Source organism: Coloeus monedula (genome assembly GCF_965178545.1).
Source record: "Coloeus monedula genome assembly, chromosome: 6".
Taxonomy (NCBI): domain Eukaryota; kingdom Metazoa; phylum Chordata; class Aves; order Passeriformes; family Corvidae; genus Coloeus; species Coloeus monedula.
In genome coordinates, this window is record NC_138786.1 from 25126509 (window position 1) to 25143173 (window position 16665).

At 43.9% G+C, this 16665-nt stretch overlaps 1 protein-coding gene across 1 annotated transcript in view; it reads left to right on the top strand.

Moving 5' to 3' along the window:
- Positions 1–2867: 2867 nt before the first annotated feature.
- LRP4 (LDL receptor related protein 4) overlaps positions 2868–16665 on the top strand; it is a gene marked incomplete at its 5' end in the record, with an annotated part of 80730 nt that continues 66932 nt past the window's right edge. Inside the window, one exon of the mRNA XM_082284109.1 lies at positions 2868–2952. Coding sequence (XP_082140235.1) covers positions 2868–2952 — 85 coding nt within the window. The remainder of the gene's footprint in view (positions 2953–16665) is intronic.

Below are 16665 nucleotides of genomic sequence, written 5' to 3' on the forward strand. Positions count from 1 at the left end.
TTTGCTTGGGCATGTTGTCATATAAATTAATTGTTAATTATATTTTAATTACTTCTTTCTCATCTGTCTTACAGTACTTGCGTTATATATCACTTATCAGTGATCTATAAATTATTGCAGGTTACTTCATGATGTTCCTCCCTCACAGGTGTGGGTAGAAGCAAGTACCTATCTTGTGCATGGGTTGAAGTGTATTCTGATATTTACATAGTCTTAAAGTTATTTGGTCTGAAAGAGGCAAGACCAAAGCATATGGCTTTTACCAACATTATTTAGAAGCTCTTCTACTTTTACCATAAATATCCATTTTACACTGCATAAATCTATTTTACAATTATTCCTCAAAGATCCCACATGTAATCAGGGCTATATTCAATCATAGTATTTTATCAACAGGTAGGTAATTGAGAGGTTTATAATACAAATTTTCGTCTGTTCAACTGCAACCTATTTAGGAGATTTTTGTGAAAGGCAGTACTACATGTTTCTCTAACATTTCACCAGGGGATTTCAAAAGTACTAATAAGACAGTGATACAGTTTGAGTTGAGCTTAGAGAGGAAATTATTTGCCAGAATACAGTGCAAGAGTCAGAGGACTGGTAAACACACTTTAACAGAATGGGTAAAAACAATTGTTCTCTGGGGAAAGAAGAACTGAAGAGCTAACAAGTGAATTTATTTGCATTTAGGACAATATTTTTCAAGAGGCTTTTGTTTCAAACATAGGAAAATACTCATCTCAACAGCTGAAAGTATGACATGACTAAGTATATATACCTAAGTATTATATACCTAAGTATATAATTATCAGGAAGTTCTGGGCCCTGTGTCTGTGCTTTATCACACTCAGTACTTCAGCATGTAAACTTCTAAAAGCTTCTGTGAGCCTGAAGTCAGAAGGATTCCTCTGAGTTACACTACCTGATGATCTAGCCTTGGTAGAAAATTCAAATGAATTTTGGTTATGTTGCTCTGTATTTTGGGGAGATAGAGTGGGGGTTTTGCATGCTAGACAGTCAGCCAGTCCCCAGTCAGCCAGCCCCCAGTCAGTGCAAGGTTATTGTTTTCTCTCTCTTAACTTTAACCCACTATTCCAAACTCTCCCCCCTCAACCATCTTAAACTCTGATATCTGAGAGTCTATTACTTTACAATAATTGCCTATACTTTCTGTGCCTCAGTCTGTCACTGATTCGAAGTCAATATTATAATAGAGTTTTTTAATCTCTCCACCTCAACCAGTCCCTCCTGACTACCTATATTAGTCATTACTCTTCTGCAACTTTGCCCACTTTGCCTACCAAATACATAGAATTCAATGCCATAGTCGACGTGCTATTGCACTCTTACACTAATGTGGATCTACTCCTATCTTGAACCAGTGGTTCTGCATATAAAGTCTGCTTTTTAAAAATTTTGGTGGCCATGTACAGTAGATTAATACATGGTTTGCTGCTTACTGTTTCTTGTGGTGTTCCTGTTCTTGGGAGTTCTCCTCCTCAGTGAAGCTGTGTTGGATTATTTTCTCTTTTCACTGAGCTCAATTTGTCAAGACTCAGTCCCTGTTTTAATTTCATGTTGACATTTTTAATAATACCCCTTGTCTTCACCATTTTACGCTTAATTAATAGGAGTGCCAGGATTCTCTGAATCACATGCTGTGCTGTTTTCTTGTGATTGTTTAAAGGATGGGATTAATTGCAGCTTCCTCTGGATTCATCTATGGGAAGGCTTTAAATAAGATAATTTCTATCACTGGCCCTTTGGTGTCAATTTGACAAAATTCTCATCTTCCCCTGTGGTCTGGGGTTTGGACTATCTGACTCAGCTTTCTGTTTAAGTTAATACTTTGAAATCAACTGAGATTAATTATTTAACAACAGTTCCTTGCATTGTCAACCTAACGTATTAAAATGTCAAATAATGCCACAGAGCATCATAAAACTGGCTCTAAGGGTGATTTCCAGTAAAAGCCTGTCTGCTTTTTAATGCAGCACAGAACAGAAGGCACATAAGCCAATTGTCCAAGTGTTAATTTCTACTCGTGCAGGAAACGACCCTAAATCTTTTTTTAGGGTCTCTGAGATTCATACATAGTCAGCTGTCTTCGGACACCGCGGCTATAAGCAAAGCACCAAATAGCAGACTAGTTGCCACGAACGGAGGGAAAAATCAGATGTTTCTCCTAAGTAGCAACATGCATGCTGGGCAAAGGGCTCGCGAATATTTCCCTTTCGAAAGGAGTTTGACAAACGGGGACGGGACGGGGAGAAGGTCTCTGCGATTTGTCCTGGGTACAGGTAGCTGGCAGAAGTCGGGAAGCGGTGGCAACGCGCGGAGACCGGAGGATACCGGGCAACCCTGCGGCACGCAGCCGAGAGCCCGGAGCAATGTTCCTTGGCGATGCTGCGGGAGTTGGGAGAGGGAGAGCCGACACCGACGGCCCCGAGCACCGGTGCAGCTTTAGGAAGGGCTTCCCCGCCCGCGGTGAGGGAGCCACACCCGGGGCAAGGGCTAAGGGGGTCCGGGGGCTCTGGGCGAGCCCAGGGTTCTCTCTCTGGGCGGCCCCAGGGGGTGGCGAAGGGAGGTGTGTGCCTCGCCGCGGAACCTCGGCCGCGAGACCGCCTCTGCCGCGCCGAAAGTTTGCGAAGTGCCTCGGCGCTGGGGGGAGCGGGGCGGGGGCTGCCCCGGCGGGGCTCCTCCTTCGGGGCCGGGCCTGGGCGGGCGGAGCGGGGAGGGAGCCCCCAGCCCCGGAGTTGCCGCGGCTGCGGACGGAGCGAGCGGCGATCGTGCTGGGGTGCTCCGCGCAGGAGGAGCCCGCGACGTCGCTGCGGGCGGCCCGGGCGCGGGGCCGGGGCGCTGCCACCATGAGGCGGCGTGGCGGGGGTTGCCTCCTGCCCGCGCCTCCGCAGCTCCTGCTGGTGCTGCTGGGAGCGCTGCTCCGCTCCAGAGGTAAGCAGCTGCCGCGACACCCTCTGCCCCGCGGCAGCGCGGGGGGCCCAGATGCCGTCCCGGGCTCGGCGGCGGCGATCCGTGCCCCGGCGGAGAGCCCTGCCCGGCCGCGCCGCTCACCTGCCCGCGCCCGCCGGGCGGGGAGCCCTGTCCTGCGCCGCCCCGCCGCCGCGCTTTGTCCGCGCCCCGTCCCGCGCCCGGACGCGAGGCTCTCGCCTTCGCCGTGCCCCGACGCGACGGGCTGGAGCCGGCGGAGTGCCCCGGCAGGCCGGAGCGCGGGTCGCGGAGAGGCGCTGCCCTGGCCAGCGGGCTTTCCGCAGCGGAGAGCCCACAGCGCCCACGCGGCCGCTGCCCCCCGCGGAAGTTTGGCGGCGGCGGGCGCGGGCTTTGTTCCCGCGGTGCGAGCGGCGGGCCGGGCCGGGGCGGGTGCGCAGGTTGCCTCGCAGGCTGCCGTGCCCGGCGTGTCGGGACAGCCGCCGCTCCGGAGCAGGAATGCAGCCGCACACCCGCCGCGACGGGCCCCTTAAAGGTACAGCCCGGCTCCGCGGTGGCGCCCCGGGCTACCTGCCTCGCCTCGGCGGGGACTGGGAGTCCTCCCGCAGCGCCCTGGCACAGCGGGGCCACAGCAGGAGCGGTACCAAAAATAGTGACGAGGGGAGGGTTTCGCTGCGCTCTTAGCGAGCCGGGAGCTAGTCCCACGAAGTCTCGCCATGAAAACTTTAGCTTTGTGGTTGCTCTATCAACTGGTATCTGCTGTTTCTTCGTCTTGTGCGGGGGGTTCTTTATTTTACAAGTGCGCCCGGTGGAGAGGAAAACATCTAAACGGTTCGCAGAATTGTTTATAAAGAGTTAGAAGGCTTTTGGGGGAGGGGTGTGGAGAGGAGATACGTACCTCATTTCTCTCCCTTCACTGCTTTGGCAGCTGCTGTAGAATTTCACCCATCCGTTTTCTCCTATGCTACCCTGAAACTACAGGAAGCATTTGCAGTGGTGCTGCTGACCTCCATCGTTCTACAAGTATTGTCCCTGGGGCACAATCATAGGGAGTTTGGGTTTCAAGTAATATTATTTCTCTTCTAACAAGAAACCTAACTGTAGGCAGCTTTGAAGAATGTGCTAAGCTAGCTTGGATAGCCTGACTAGAGAGGGGGGTAGTTCTGTGTGTCAGAAAGCCTGCTTTTTAGAAGGCAGAAGTACTCTTGAGTTCCCAAATGCCACACAGATACTTAGCTGCCCTCTAGGAGTAAGAAAGATCTAAAAGATAGCTCTTAGTAGGTACAGATCTGGATGTGTTTTATTTTGGCTATTGCCCAGGTGCTCCTAGTTAATGTGTCTGGGCTGTTAACAGCCATGTGGGGGATGTCTGATTGTAAAATGCGAGTTTGCTAGTACGTGGTTGTTCCTTGATGTCTCTAGGATGCTTTTTTTATGGCAGCTTGTTTCTCTTTCAAGTAGTTTTCTCATCAGTGCACTTTCGTGTATCCTCTTGTCAAGTGACTCTTGTAAGTTTATGACTGGATGTGCCAACTGCTTCCAGAAGTGAATATCCTCTTTCCTTCATTGAAAGATAAGGAAATAAGGGCACAATTTCGCACCAAGGACACAATTCCTGAGCAATCTTTTCCTATTTGAAGCAAGGAAAAACATCAGGCGATGTCAGGATGGAGGTGCAGAGAAAATGCCAAACTTTGCCATGAGTTGGTGTTCCTCCACTTAGCTAGAAAATTTTCAAAGTTGTTCCTTAGAAGTACCTGCAGGGTTGATGTGCAGCTTAACTGTCATAAAGCATCCACAGAAGTTGTGATGCCAAACAGGTGAATTGTTAGAAACACTTGGTCATTTACTGGTCTGCCTCAGTACAGGAGAGTGTAAAGCAAACAAGTCTGCAAGACTGACCTTTGGCTCTTTTGTAGTGGATAGTGGCTGTTCAGACTGGAGGAGTCTGTGCCAAAAAAACCCCAAACCAACAAAAGAGGTCTGCAAGTATCTTGAGCTCTTGGAAGAGTGCGTTGCAGGTAAAAACAGGTGTAGTGAGGGAATTTAATGCTAATGTCATGCACCGCTGGTGGCTGGAGTGAAGAAGGACCTGGTGTTAAGATGGTCTGTGTTAGTATAAATACAGAATGTCACAGAACCTGTCTGGCTGATGTGTTTGCTGTTCTGGCTCCCGGAGCTCTGCCGGAAAAATACATAGCTAATATCAGAGCTTCACCTCTCAAACATCTTGACTACATTTTATCGTTGCCAACCTGAATGTGTTACTTCTGTGGAAGTATATTTTGCAGTGGGAATCACAATTTCCACTGCCTGTGCTTGGCATTGCTGTTGGTTCTACAGCTCTTAGCCAAGTGCAAAGCACCCGTTTTCTTATTGTCAACTTGGAGCTGATAATGTTCTACTTCCTGGGCGTGCTGAGACTGCTGGGGTTTGCTGATGAGCAATTTGGATAGTAGTCACAGATCTCTTGATCACTCTGAATTATCTTTTTTCCAAAGACTTTCTTTTTTCCAAAGTGGTGATGGCACTGAGTAGCATTCCCTGTACTTCTAAAATGAAGAGCAACATGCTGCAGGACAGTGACAAGTGGTGGGTTTTTTGTTTTGTTTTTGACAATTTTGTCTACTAAAATGGAGTGGAAAAGCATATAGCATAAATCTTCCAGTATGAAGTTAACATTATTGATTATTTAGTGTATCTAAGCAATTTTCTTTTATATTCTCTTTCCAGAAGCTTTCAGTTATGTGCTATAGCACTGTTTCCTGCAGTGGAGAAACTTCTTGCATATTGGGAGTGTGGGTGTATGCAGCAAGAAAATTAATAGGTGCTTAGTTACATAAAGCGCTTGCATTTCCAGAGTGTTTTGTGAACCTTGAAGAGGGATATTCTCTTCCTGTGGGCCGCAAAATGAAATTGCAGAAAACTTGTAGCCATTTCTCTACATTGTATTTGTTGAAGTTACAGAAGAAAAAGTGGTTAGATACAAACATTCAGTTGTTTGTAATTCAAACCAGAAAGCAGTACTTGCTCCATGTTAACTAGAAAAAGAAATTAAAGTCATTTGCATTTTGTTTTTACTCCTAAACACTTTCCAGACTAGTGAAATTAACATTAAAAAATAGTTAAAACATTAATTCTATGAGAATGATCTGTAGTCTGATAGTGCTCTTGAATCTTCCTGCACTCTTGTGAAATAGGCAAATATTATCCTTGTTTTGTAAATGTGGGAAGTGAAGTAGAAATTGTCTTGCCCAAGGCCAACTCCATTTGCCCTAGAATGCAACCTACCGTTGAACACAATAGAATATATGCTTCATAACACTTATAAAAGCTGATAAAGAGATATTATCTTAAAAACCAGTCAAGGTTTTAAAAATAGGTTTATATAGTAAATGCATGTTCTGCACCTTCATTGAATTCTTTTGCTGCTTGTGACTGCTTCTCTTTTTAATAATACTTGCATTTCTCTTGCTGATGGTCAAAAGATCATAAAGCCACAGAAATTTTACTGACTCTGTTAGAAAGGGTGAATTGGTAAATAAAGCGTTCTTAAAAGACATGTAAAAGAAAGGTGGATACTTAATTTCTCTAGTCCTCTGCTTTTTCTAGCTTACCTATTTGTGATGTTTTCTTCTATGTGTTTACATAATAAGATAGTATATATGTAGACTTAAACTGACTGTCTTTTAAGATGTTTGGCTTTGCCTAATAAAACGTCCAGAGCTGGAGCTCTGGCATACAACAAACCTGCTCCCTTAAATGGCATACTATATTTGGTGGCTGTCTTTCACACAAATCACAGCAGAAAACACTGAATGTAGTTGTCATCCATGAATCTCATGTCCTTGATGGTTAGGCTCTTGCTTTTGTGTCTGTGGTGCCAGTGGTTCTTTGCCATTGCTGTTATGTTAGGTATTGCTCTTCTATGCGATTCTGTTGTCTCTACTGAGTGAAAACTGGGCACTGTAATGCTCCTTGAATATCTTCTTTCTTCTGTGTAGATTTCCATTTCTCTGTACCAAAGATAGTAACTGTATGGATCCAGGGGCTTGTTATTCTGTAGACTTGTGGTTTATTTGTGCTGTATATCTGGTTGCTCTGGGACTGTTACCTGGGAGTATTTGGCTGCCCTGCTGTTGTGAGTGAATTCATGTTCAGGTTTTTCAGCTTTCCAGGCATGTTTTCTTGTCTCTCTTATGCAGAACTGTCTGTTAAATGCTGAAGTGTTCCAACCTGTGCATTTAGTCTGGGGGACTCTTGAACTGTAGTCAGTCTTTCTGTGAGGAGCAAATCTCCTCAGCTGTTATGAGTGTAGATGAAATGAGACTCACTATGTAAGAGCAGGAAAATAAGTTTTCACAAAGACTTTATAAATATCAAATGGAGCTGATGTTTGTTGACTTTTGTAGTGCTAAATTGTGAATGACTGAAATTCCTCATATCAAGGAATTATGTAATTTAATATAGAAGACAAAGAGAAAAAGGGAATTGAAGTGTCACGAGCCCAATTCTGATGGTATGAGATACATTAAGCACTCTGGTATAAGCATGTTAGCACACCTGTGGGTTGAAAAGTAGTAACAGAAGCTTTGTCTGTCATGAGGTTCTTAGGTGATTAGGTTCTTCTGGTATTAGCCACAAGTCAGCAAGTCACAAACCATTAAGATTAACAGGCAGTAATGTGGATGCGTATTCAATGTTTGTACTGCCAGTTGCAGTTTTGTCAAAAAGTGTATGACTGAAGACAGCACAGATCTTGTTTCTCCAACTGTTGTATGTTGATCACAACTTTCTGGTGTTGCAATACTCAGAAGTAAAAAGCACCAGATTTTTTCCCTGAGTGGGTTAGAGGTAGAATAGAATTTACCTTCTTGTACTGTAGTGATGAGGTTGTGTAAAGAACTGTTGTCCAGCAAGGCTTCCAGTAGATAATATATTTGCCTGAAAACAGACCCCATACTCTGTAGTGTCAAGGTGGAGTTTTACTCTTGGAGTTAAATCTACCAGCAGTGAGATGCTATCATGACTCCAGGCAGGGGAGACCCCTCTCCTGGCTACCAGCATGGTGACTTCCTCCGTATGCCCTAGCAGGGCATAGTCTTCTGTGTCTCTTTGTTACTGCCTGACAGCCCCTCCCAGCTGCTGGAGCTTTCTGTTTCTATTGCATAGCAGCAGTTCTTTAATCAGAAATCTTGTTAGTATTCAAGGATAATTGATCCGACTCTCTGGTAGGGGGTGGGGACCCAGCCTTGCATCCTTCTCCTACTTGCCACCCCCAGTTTGACCCCTGTTGTCTCTTTGTTTTCTCCTGTTAAGTTTGTGCCAGTGATGTGTGTGTGTGCTGTTTTTCCAAGCAGCCTGAAGTTGGCTGTAACCAAGAGCAGCAGTTAAATAGAGCCCGATTTCCCTGCTTCCTGGCGTTCAGTTGTTCGGCTCCATTTTCTGGTCTTCTGTGTTTTTGATTTGCAGAGAAGGAACTTACTTGGTGCCCCCGGGCATCTCTTAAACCCATTAGAACAAACTCCATTATTTCACTGTACTTAGAAATCCTCCTCCTTTAGTCCCAGCATCCATCAAAATAATGTATCCTCTGTAAGGCCCTCTGGAAAATGTTTAATAGGATCTTTTCAAACTCAAGGAGAGTTCCAGTTGGAAAGGGGGAGGGGAGAAGGCTAATGGAAGATCTGACTGTGACTTGCAGTAAGCCTGAACTTGGCCTGTGTCAGCTCTCCCTTCACCTCCATGCTGAGGGAAAGCTGAACAGAGCGGATCCAACACTGGGATCAAAGCTGGAAACAAAAGGCTTTGGGAGAAAAATTTCCCGTCTGGCCAAGAGGCAGCCACACAAAAGTGGTGCATAATTTATCACTCGAGGTTTATTTCTGCTGTGCTCCTTCTGGAAAGAGAAGGAAGAAAGAAGTGACTCTCCTGCTGTTTTGAAGTGGATAAGTGATGGCTTTGGAGATTTGAGGCAGGAAGGAGCTAGAGATACCATGGAAAAACTTTTTCAGTGCATTCTGTACCCAGCTCCTCTCTTGTCAGATGTGGTAAGACGTTATTTCTGTTGAGGGGAACCCTATTCTTGCATTTTGAAGTTTCAAAGAGTGAGGACTTTTAACTTCTCTGATAATTTACAAATCACAGTAGAGTGGTGTTGCCCTTGGCAAAATCGAGTTCTTTGACTTTCCAAGGTGTTTTTCTTAACGTAAGGATTGGTCTAGGTGCTGTGGCTCTGTGTAACATCAAGGAAGAGGCTACATTTGCCCCAAAGGGCTTATAGTCTTAATTGGACATCTGACATCTGATAAGGATCAGGGGTGTGATAATTCTACTGGGATAGATAAGGTCAATATTAAAATGGTATAGCTTTCTAATTAAATTTCCTTTAGCTTTGGTTTAATGGGAAAAGCTTCTAAAGTTTTTCATTCCAATTGCTTCTTAGAACAAAGATAGAGAGAGGTTTTGGGTAGGAGTTGCTATCAAAGACTACTGAAAGCTGGTAACTGTGTAAATAAGTTACAAATGAGGAAGCAGATGCAAGAGTAAACCATGAGAAGAAGGTAAGAGGATATAGGAGTATAGATATTAACAGAAGCAAAGATAGGCGTTTTGGAAATGAGAGCCAAGGACTTGAGCTGGCAACGGAACAGAAGAGTAGTGTAAGGAAATCCAAGTGGAGTAATTATGTGGGATCTGATGGCAGAAAGAGTTGTTAATTAGGTAGGATAAAAGATGGAAATTTTGAAAGTGAAGGTGAGCACTGAGCAGAATTTAACTGCTGAGACAGGGAAAGACTGACTTTACTAGTGCCTTAAAGGAGGATGTGACAAATTGTTAGGAATCCGTGACAGTAGAGTCCCTGACCTAATGGGGTGATTTTATGAAGTATTAGGAGCCTGGCAATGGAGTCAGAGGTGGAAAGGGAGACTATTAGCAGAACACTGAGATGGTGAGCCCATGAGATAGAGGTGGTGATGGAACTATCTGCGGTGGTGGAATGTGGGATCTGTCAGCCTTGGGAGCACATAAACGAGAAGGATTTTTGAGTGGGATGTCCAGGAAGGTATTTTGGAGGATAGTATTGTCTGGAATGGGAATGTATGAAAATGGGAGGGCAGAGCTGAAGAGAGAAGCTGGAATTTTGGAGATAATTGCCTGGACAAAAGCATGAAGTGAGAATAGGAGATTACTGTGGGTTTGGTAAGCAGTCTGGATACAGAAGCAAGTTGTAAGTCTGGTGGCAGAAAATTGCGGCTTTCCTGGAAAAGGAGCCTACTTCTCTTCTCCTTCCCCATTAAGACTTGCTGTGTGAAAGAGTGAATCATGATTGTGAACTGTTAAAACATAGGCACCCGATGTTCTCAGCCTTCTTCTCTGAAAGGCTTGTAAGAAGCATTCTGGCACTATGCAAGGTTAGAGGGAAATACACACTCTGCTCCTTTAGCCTGAATCTCCAGCTCAGTCAGTTCATTTGACTTGGTGACAGCTGGTAGTGCTGGGAGAGCTTCTTGCTTAAGGTGCAGCCATTCAGTGTATCAGAACTGTCTCATGGGATCTAGGATTAGAATAAAATAAAGACACACCTTTTTTTTTTTTTTTTTTCCCCTCTTTTCTTTTTCTTTTCCTTTGTGCTCCCACCAGATTTTAGTTCTAAATTTCCATAACTGCTGAATAGTCAAATCCTTTCTTTGCAACTCTGAGGGCGGGGGGGGGGGGGGGGGGGGGGGAAGAGAGAGAGAGAAGTCTCTCAGGGTTGTAATTTCCTGCTTCTCTTCCAAGCTTCTGAGGATGAACCAGGAGGTGGGATAATTCTCTGAATTAAAATTGTATTTTTTAAGAGGAAGCCATCTTTACTGCTGTCCTTTCTTTGTTATTCAGACTTGCCACTTCTTCAGGCTTGGCAAATTTAAGAAATGAGGTTTCTGAGGCCTCAGAGGCTGTGTTCTCCTCACTGTGATTTTTGAAGCCTGTTACTCCTGAAAAGCCTGAGTTGAGTTTCTTGTGGCTGGAGGACATGCCACTAATTTGTGCTGCCTTTATAAAAGGGCCTTGATCAGCATAGTACCTATTAGCATGAGGAAAAACATAATGAGTCTGTCTGTGAGAGAAAACTAGAGCATTTGTGGCATGGGAAAGGGGAGATAGATTGCAGGCTGCCATTCTGGAGACTTTAATAGCCAAGAAACAGGACAGAATAGTCATTGGTAAATAGGAATGCTAGAGGGCTATCTGCATTTTTATCATGGCTCTCAAATAGAAGTATTCAGTGTCTAAATCTTAGAAAGCCTGAAAGTAGGAGTAAGTGGGAGACCGGGGCAGGAGTCCTTCAAGAGCAACAGTCATTGCCCTGCAAACAGACCTAAGTTTAATACAAGGAAAGAGCAGGTTGAGTTCAGAGCTGTACGCATGCAGAGATGAAGTGGTGAAGGGAATTTTCCTGGCCATTGACTTGGAAACAGGGAAGGACTGATTTGTCTGGTTGGTGTGGTTATGGCCCTTTGCTGTCTCAGGGAAGGCTGCCTCTGGATCTGACTTCTTTCCTGATCCAGTGAACAGCAGCTGCAAGAGGGTGTTGACTCATGAACAGTTGATTGCCAAGCGATTGTCTCCACCACTAGGGTGGTAACCTCATGTGTTCCAGTTTGAACTGTCACCACTCATGAATCAATACTGTCTGTAGGCCTTTGTTCACTACATTTTTGAGTGTATGGAAGAATTCAGACCTGCAGTCAGCGTTACCTTAAACAACAGAAGACCTTTAGGCCTTTTGGGTGTTAGTTGTTGGTTTTAGGGTGTTTTCTTTTGTTTGTTTGTTTTGTTGGGTTTTTTTCCAGGCATGAGGTTCTTTTGTCTGGGAAGCAGGTGGTTCCCGTCTGTGCCTCAACTCCTCTACAAGGGCAGATTTGTCATCCTTGCATCTTTGGCAGTTATGCTGAGTAATTTCTATGCTACAAGTACTCAAGCAAGACCAACCTTGGTGTTCCTTGACTTCTGCAACCTTTGACTACAAACTGGCTTGAAGCAGCTTGCTCACTAACAGGAGAAGCCTGTTATTTCTCTGAGGTTTCTCTTGTTTGTGACCTGCCTTCTGTGAACTGGAAGATGAGGAGCTGTAATCTTCTGTTGCTCTTAGTGCAAATTCCAGACTAGAACAAAATAAGCAAATTGCTTAGGTTTGAGTTTTCCAGTCAATTGTCCCTAGAAAATGTTGGGTGTTGTTTTGGTGCTTCTTTTCTTGCCTTCTTATGGTTAGTTCTTCACTCACAAGTCTTTAGAAGTCTGTGAGCAAACTTTTAAGCTTGAAAGGAACGTCTAAAACAAAAAAAAAAAGGACAATTCCTGTGATACCATGTAGTAACTTTTTCTTGGTTGGTTGTGCTGGGTAGGCAAACTTGATGATGTATGCTGGAAGAATAAGAGAAACTCAGATGATTATTTTTCGAGAAAGGACCCGTGAGCAATTTTTGTGATGAGATACTTTAGAGCAGACTGGCAAGAAAGAGGGGATGGTAGACACTTGCCGCCTTTAAAAGCTTGGCAAAACCCCATTTAGCTTAATTGGGTACACAAGGTGAAACCTAACACAGTTGCAATATAGAAATAATGGGAGAAATAACAGGGCAAATTAGACCTATGTACAATTCATCAATTGTAGGATAAAAATAAACAGTACTCAGACAGAAGAAGCCTTCCAGCAAGGAAGGGAGTGAGGTAGAGATGACATCTTTGGTATGTACATCTTGACTTACCCGCTCAGGCAAAACAGGCTCTGAGCTCAGGCTTCGATTAAGTAACAGGAACAGCTGCCAAAACACCTACGTTTGCTGGCTAATACACTGCAGTGCATTGGTCCTGCAGGTTAATCTGGGAAAGGCACGGAGAATGTTATCTGGGTTTGTCTTGGTTTTTTCCTTGAACAATATAACAACATGCTTTGCATCCTGTATGTAAAGATCTTAAACTAAATACGGTGGCAATGCTAAACCTGCCTCTTGAAGTGTTGTGAGGACAGAGGGCCATTTGAGTTGCACCCCAGAAGACCAGGTAGCCTAAGGAGCCAGCTTTTCTGACGTTGCAGGCTGCATACCAAAGTCTCCGAGGTATGTGCTTTGTGGCTTCATGCCCTTTAGAGACAAGCAGAACGGGGGTGGCTCACAGGAGAAAAATGACAGTAACTCCATAAGGAGAATATTATCTGTTGTGGGATGGGACTGAGCTAAGATGGGTAGACAGCACAGACCCTCTACAGGCCCACACTAATGACCCTCAGGAGCCTTTGCATGCCTAAGGCTCTGTGTGGCTGTGCTGGCTGTGTAAGTGGCCCCAGCAAGTAGGATGTGTTTGAACTGCTCAAACCATGAGAACTGAATACAGTGCTGAGATTTTCCTCCTATACTAATCAAGAGCAAATTAAATATTTGACTCCCATAAGAACGAACTCCAGAGCTCTGTATGTTCTTCCATTGTAACCAAAGGGAAGTCAATTTTTTTGTTTTCAGATGTGCAAAGACATGAAATTACTAGATCTATGAGATCTATGTAATGATTGCTACAGAGTAGGACTGGAAGGATTTCCATTGCTGATCTCAGCAGCACCAATACCAATTCTTTTTATGCAATCTCATCCAAAGCAGCAAAAGTTGTCTCCACCTAAAAGTACAAGATAATCATAGATTGAAACCAAATGAAAATGCTGTCCATGCCTATGAAAACATTGTTTCTGGGGTTTGACACTCCTTTTGAGGCTTGGGAAGCAAATAATTTAATCCAAAATTCACATGAGAAACTAGTCAGAATCTAAACCAGAACACAAGCTGCTATAGCAGAAAAAAGAAGTCCGAACCTGCTAGCCAATTAGACTGCCACGAGTTATTGTGCAAAGTTATTCTACTACTTAGCACCTAGTGCTAAGTGAAATGTGCAAAATCAAGTCAGACTTTTACCAAATACTGAACTGGCATGTGCAGTTTGGATCGCAAGTTGGATACAGGGAGGATACCATAAAAAAAAAAAATTGGAATGAGAACTAAAAGGAGAGGCTGAGAAGAAAATTTTATAATCTTATGAGTAAAATATAAAATATATTAGAGCAAGGAACACTTATATTACTAGAAATAAAATGTTATTCTTTGGAACATTTAATTTCTATCCTTGGACTCCATGCCATGTATCCCTTTCTGTTAAAGCCTCTGTGGAGACAGGCCCTTCGTATCTTGAATCCACTTCTGGAAGAAACTCAAGCGTGCTGTTTTTTACATGTGGGTAACACTTGCAGAGCTTGTTTTGCCAATAAAAGTGTCTTTGAATTGATTGTGGTGGGATGCGCTGCGAGTTCTGATGTAACATGAGGCTCTTTGCAAGTGCAGATTTTGATGAGAACTCATCTCTAAAATCTCTAGTAATTTTGTTTTCTTGTTGCTGTTGTGAATTGGCTCCTTTCTTTCTGTGGTCCATTGTTGTATGGATTCCACCTGGTTAAGAAATTTGATTTATCCTTGGAGGCCTGAACTGCAGTGTTTGCTAGCAGGAAATAAACAATGTTCCAACTGTCCCCAGTTATTCCCCCACTTGCGTTTCTGCAGATCCATGTCTTTTGCAAGGATGCTAGAAGAGATGACTTATGGATCATGAATTGCGTTTTGCCAATCCTCTGTCCTTCATATCTATCAATTTAGTTCTCTCCTCCTTTTTGAATTTCGTAAATTAAACACACTGCTTGAAATGATTGAACATTGGGTTGGACCATGGAGGTCTGGTTTGCCTGGGACACAGTTGGTGGCTTGTTTCAGGTGGCACTAGGAATGCAACTCCAAATGACTTACAAGGGCATGTTACTGATTCAGAGTAGGGTTTAGGATAATCTCGCTTTATGGGAAATATTGTCACCAATATACAGTTTTACAGTAATATAAAGCCCATGTTCTGGAATAGCAAAATTGAAGGAATTTTTGCTCCTGCTGCCTTTTCTTTTAGTAAGCTTGATATGTCTCAGAGAAATTTTTTTGGTGGGGGTGCTATGATGTTGTCACTGCTGAAGATTGTTCTTCTCTGCCTGCAATGTATGTGGCTTGGCCTCCAGCTGCTGGGCTTCCTTGGCCCAGGGGTGTGGTTTCCTGTTGTGCCTAGTCTGGTGTAACTGTGGGTTGACCCAGAGAGCAGTCTCACTCTTTTGTCCCTTTGATAGGTCTGTGTAGATATCTGCTGGATGAATCAGTCCAGCTTGTTGGTCTGTCACAGAACTGGCCTGCAGGATGGTGAAACCACAGTTTGTGTGGTATTGGCAAGCTGAAGTGAATTGCTCATCAGTATAGACCTGATGGAAGGACAGAGGGAGGCAAGACCAAGCATTTTTTTTGGCACTGACTTGCTGCTTCTTTGCTTTGCCTTAATAGTAATTTGGAATGGCTATCCCTAGAAACAAGGGAAGATGAGAATTCAAGCCCAATATTTAATTTCTGTGGCTTATGTAAGCATAGGCCTCTTTATTGTATTGTTACTTGTATGACAGTCTTAGTGCTGTATTAGCATCCAAGTGTGATGAAAGATCAACCCATAGATGTTGCAATTGGTGCAGTACATTAATTGGTGATGCCCTTTGTGGTGGAAACTTCTGTTCATTAGGGTTGGAAGCAAAGACCTACTATCTTATTTTAGTTGGGCTACCACAGACTAATGTCGTGAGTTGTTGCCAGAGAAATGGTCAATCTGAATATGAAAAGCTTTATCCCCTTGCTACTGCCTTGATTCTTCTTCCTTAATCTTGCCTTTTAAATGACTGATGTCTAGCAGAGAGTTGGTTTTTGACCCTTATTCGCAATCTCTGGATCAGTTTTGCTTGCTCTCCCCACCACCCTCCACTGGTGTAATTAGATGTTGTGGTTTGACAAGCCTGGCCTGGGCATGCACACAAAAGAAGGCACAATCCACTCTTCTCCTGAGCTGATGCAGAAATGGCAGTGCTGATGCGAAGTGTCTGGTTAGTCACAGGAAGACAGAGCTAGCTGTGGGAAAACATAAGCTGTCTAAATGGCCATTCCTGTTCTCCCTGAATGAATATGTGGCAGGCTGAAGGGGAAGATGTGCGTAGGATGAATCTTACACATGAATTGTCAATTGGATCACGTAAAGATTCACTCTAATGGAAATCAGAGCTTCACAGTGTTACATGCAGCATGTGCATACAGTAAGGACAATCCCTACTCTGAATAATTAGTAATTTCTACATGTGCTAAATTGTCAGATGTATGAAATAATGAGGAAAAAACCCTCAATGAAATACTGATTAATGTAGTAAATAGAGGCTCCACTTAAGCTTTGCCTTTTAGTCTATATGGTGATGCTTCTTGCCCTGTCTTCTCCATCCAGTCCTTCTGTTGAAGCTGCCTTTCTCTAATTATTCTTTTTCCTCCTCTGATATGCTGCACGCAATATTAACACAATTAGAGACATTTGTTGCATCTGAGGTCTGATGCTGGGAGAGTGAGAATTCTTCTCAGATGTAATGTCCTTTAAAGAGGATTTAGTTGCTATTTTTGCCCTGGATAGTGCATGTTCCTGTTATGTGCCAGCATATTCAATAAACAGTTGGCACTAGTCTAATGAGGAGCATCATATCTAAACCCAGCTCATAGAGATCTGTTCTGTGTCCGTGACTCTTCCACTCTTTCCCCTATCCTGACTGTAGCATCTCTTAGGATGGATCACAGAATGGCATTT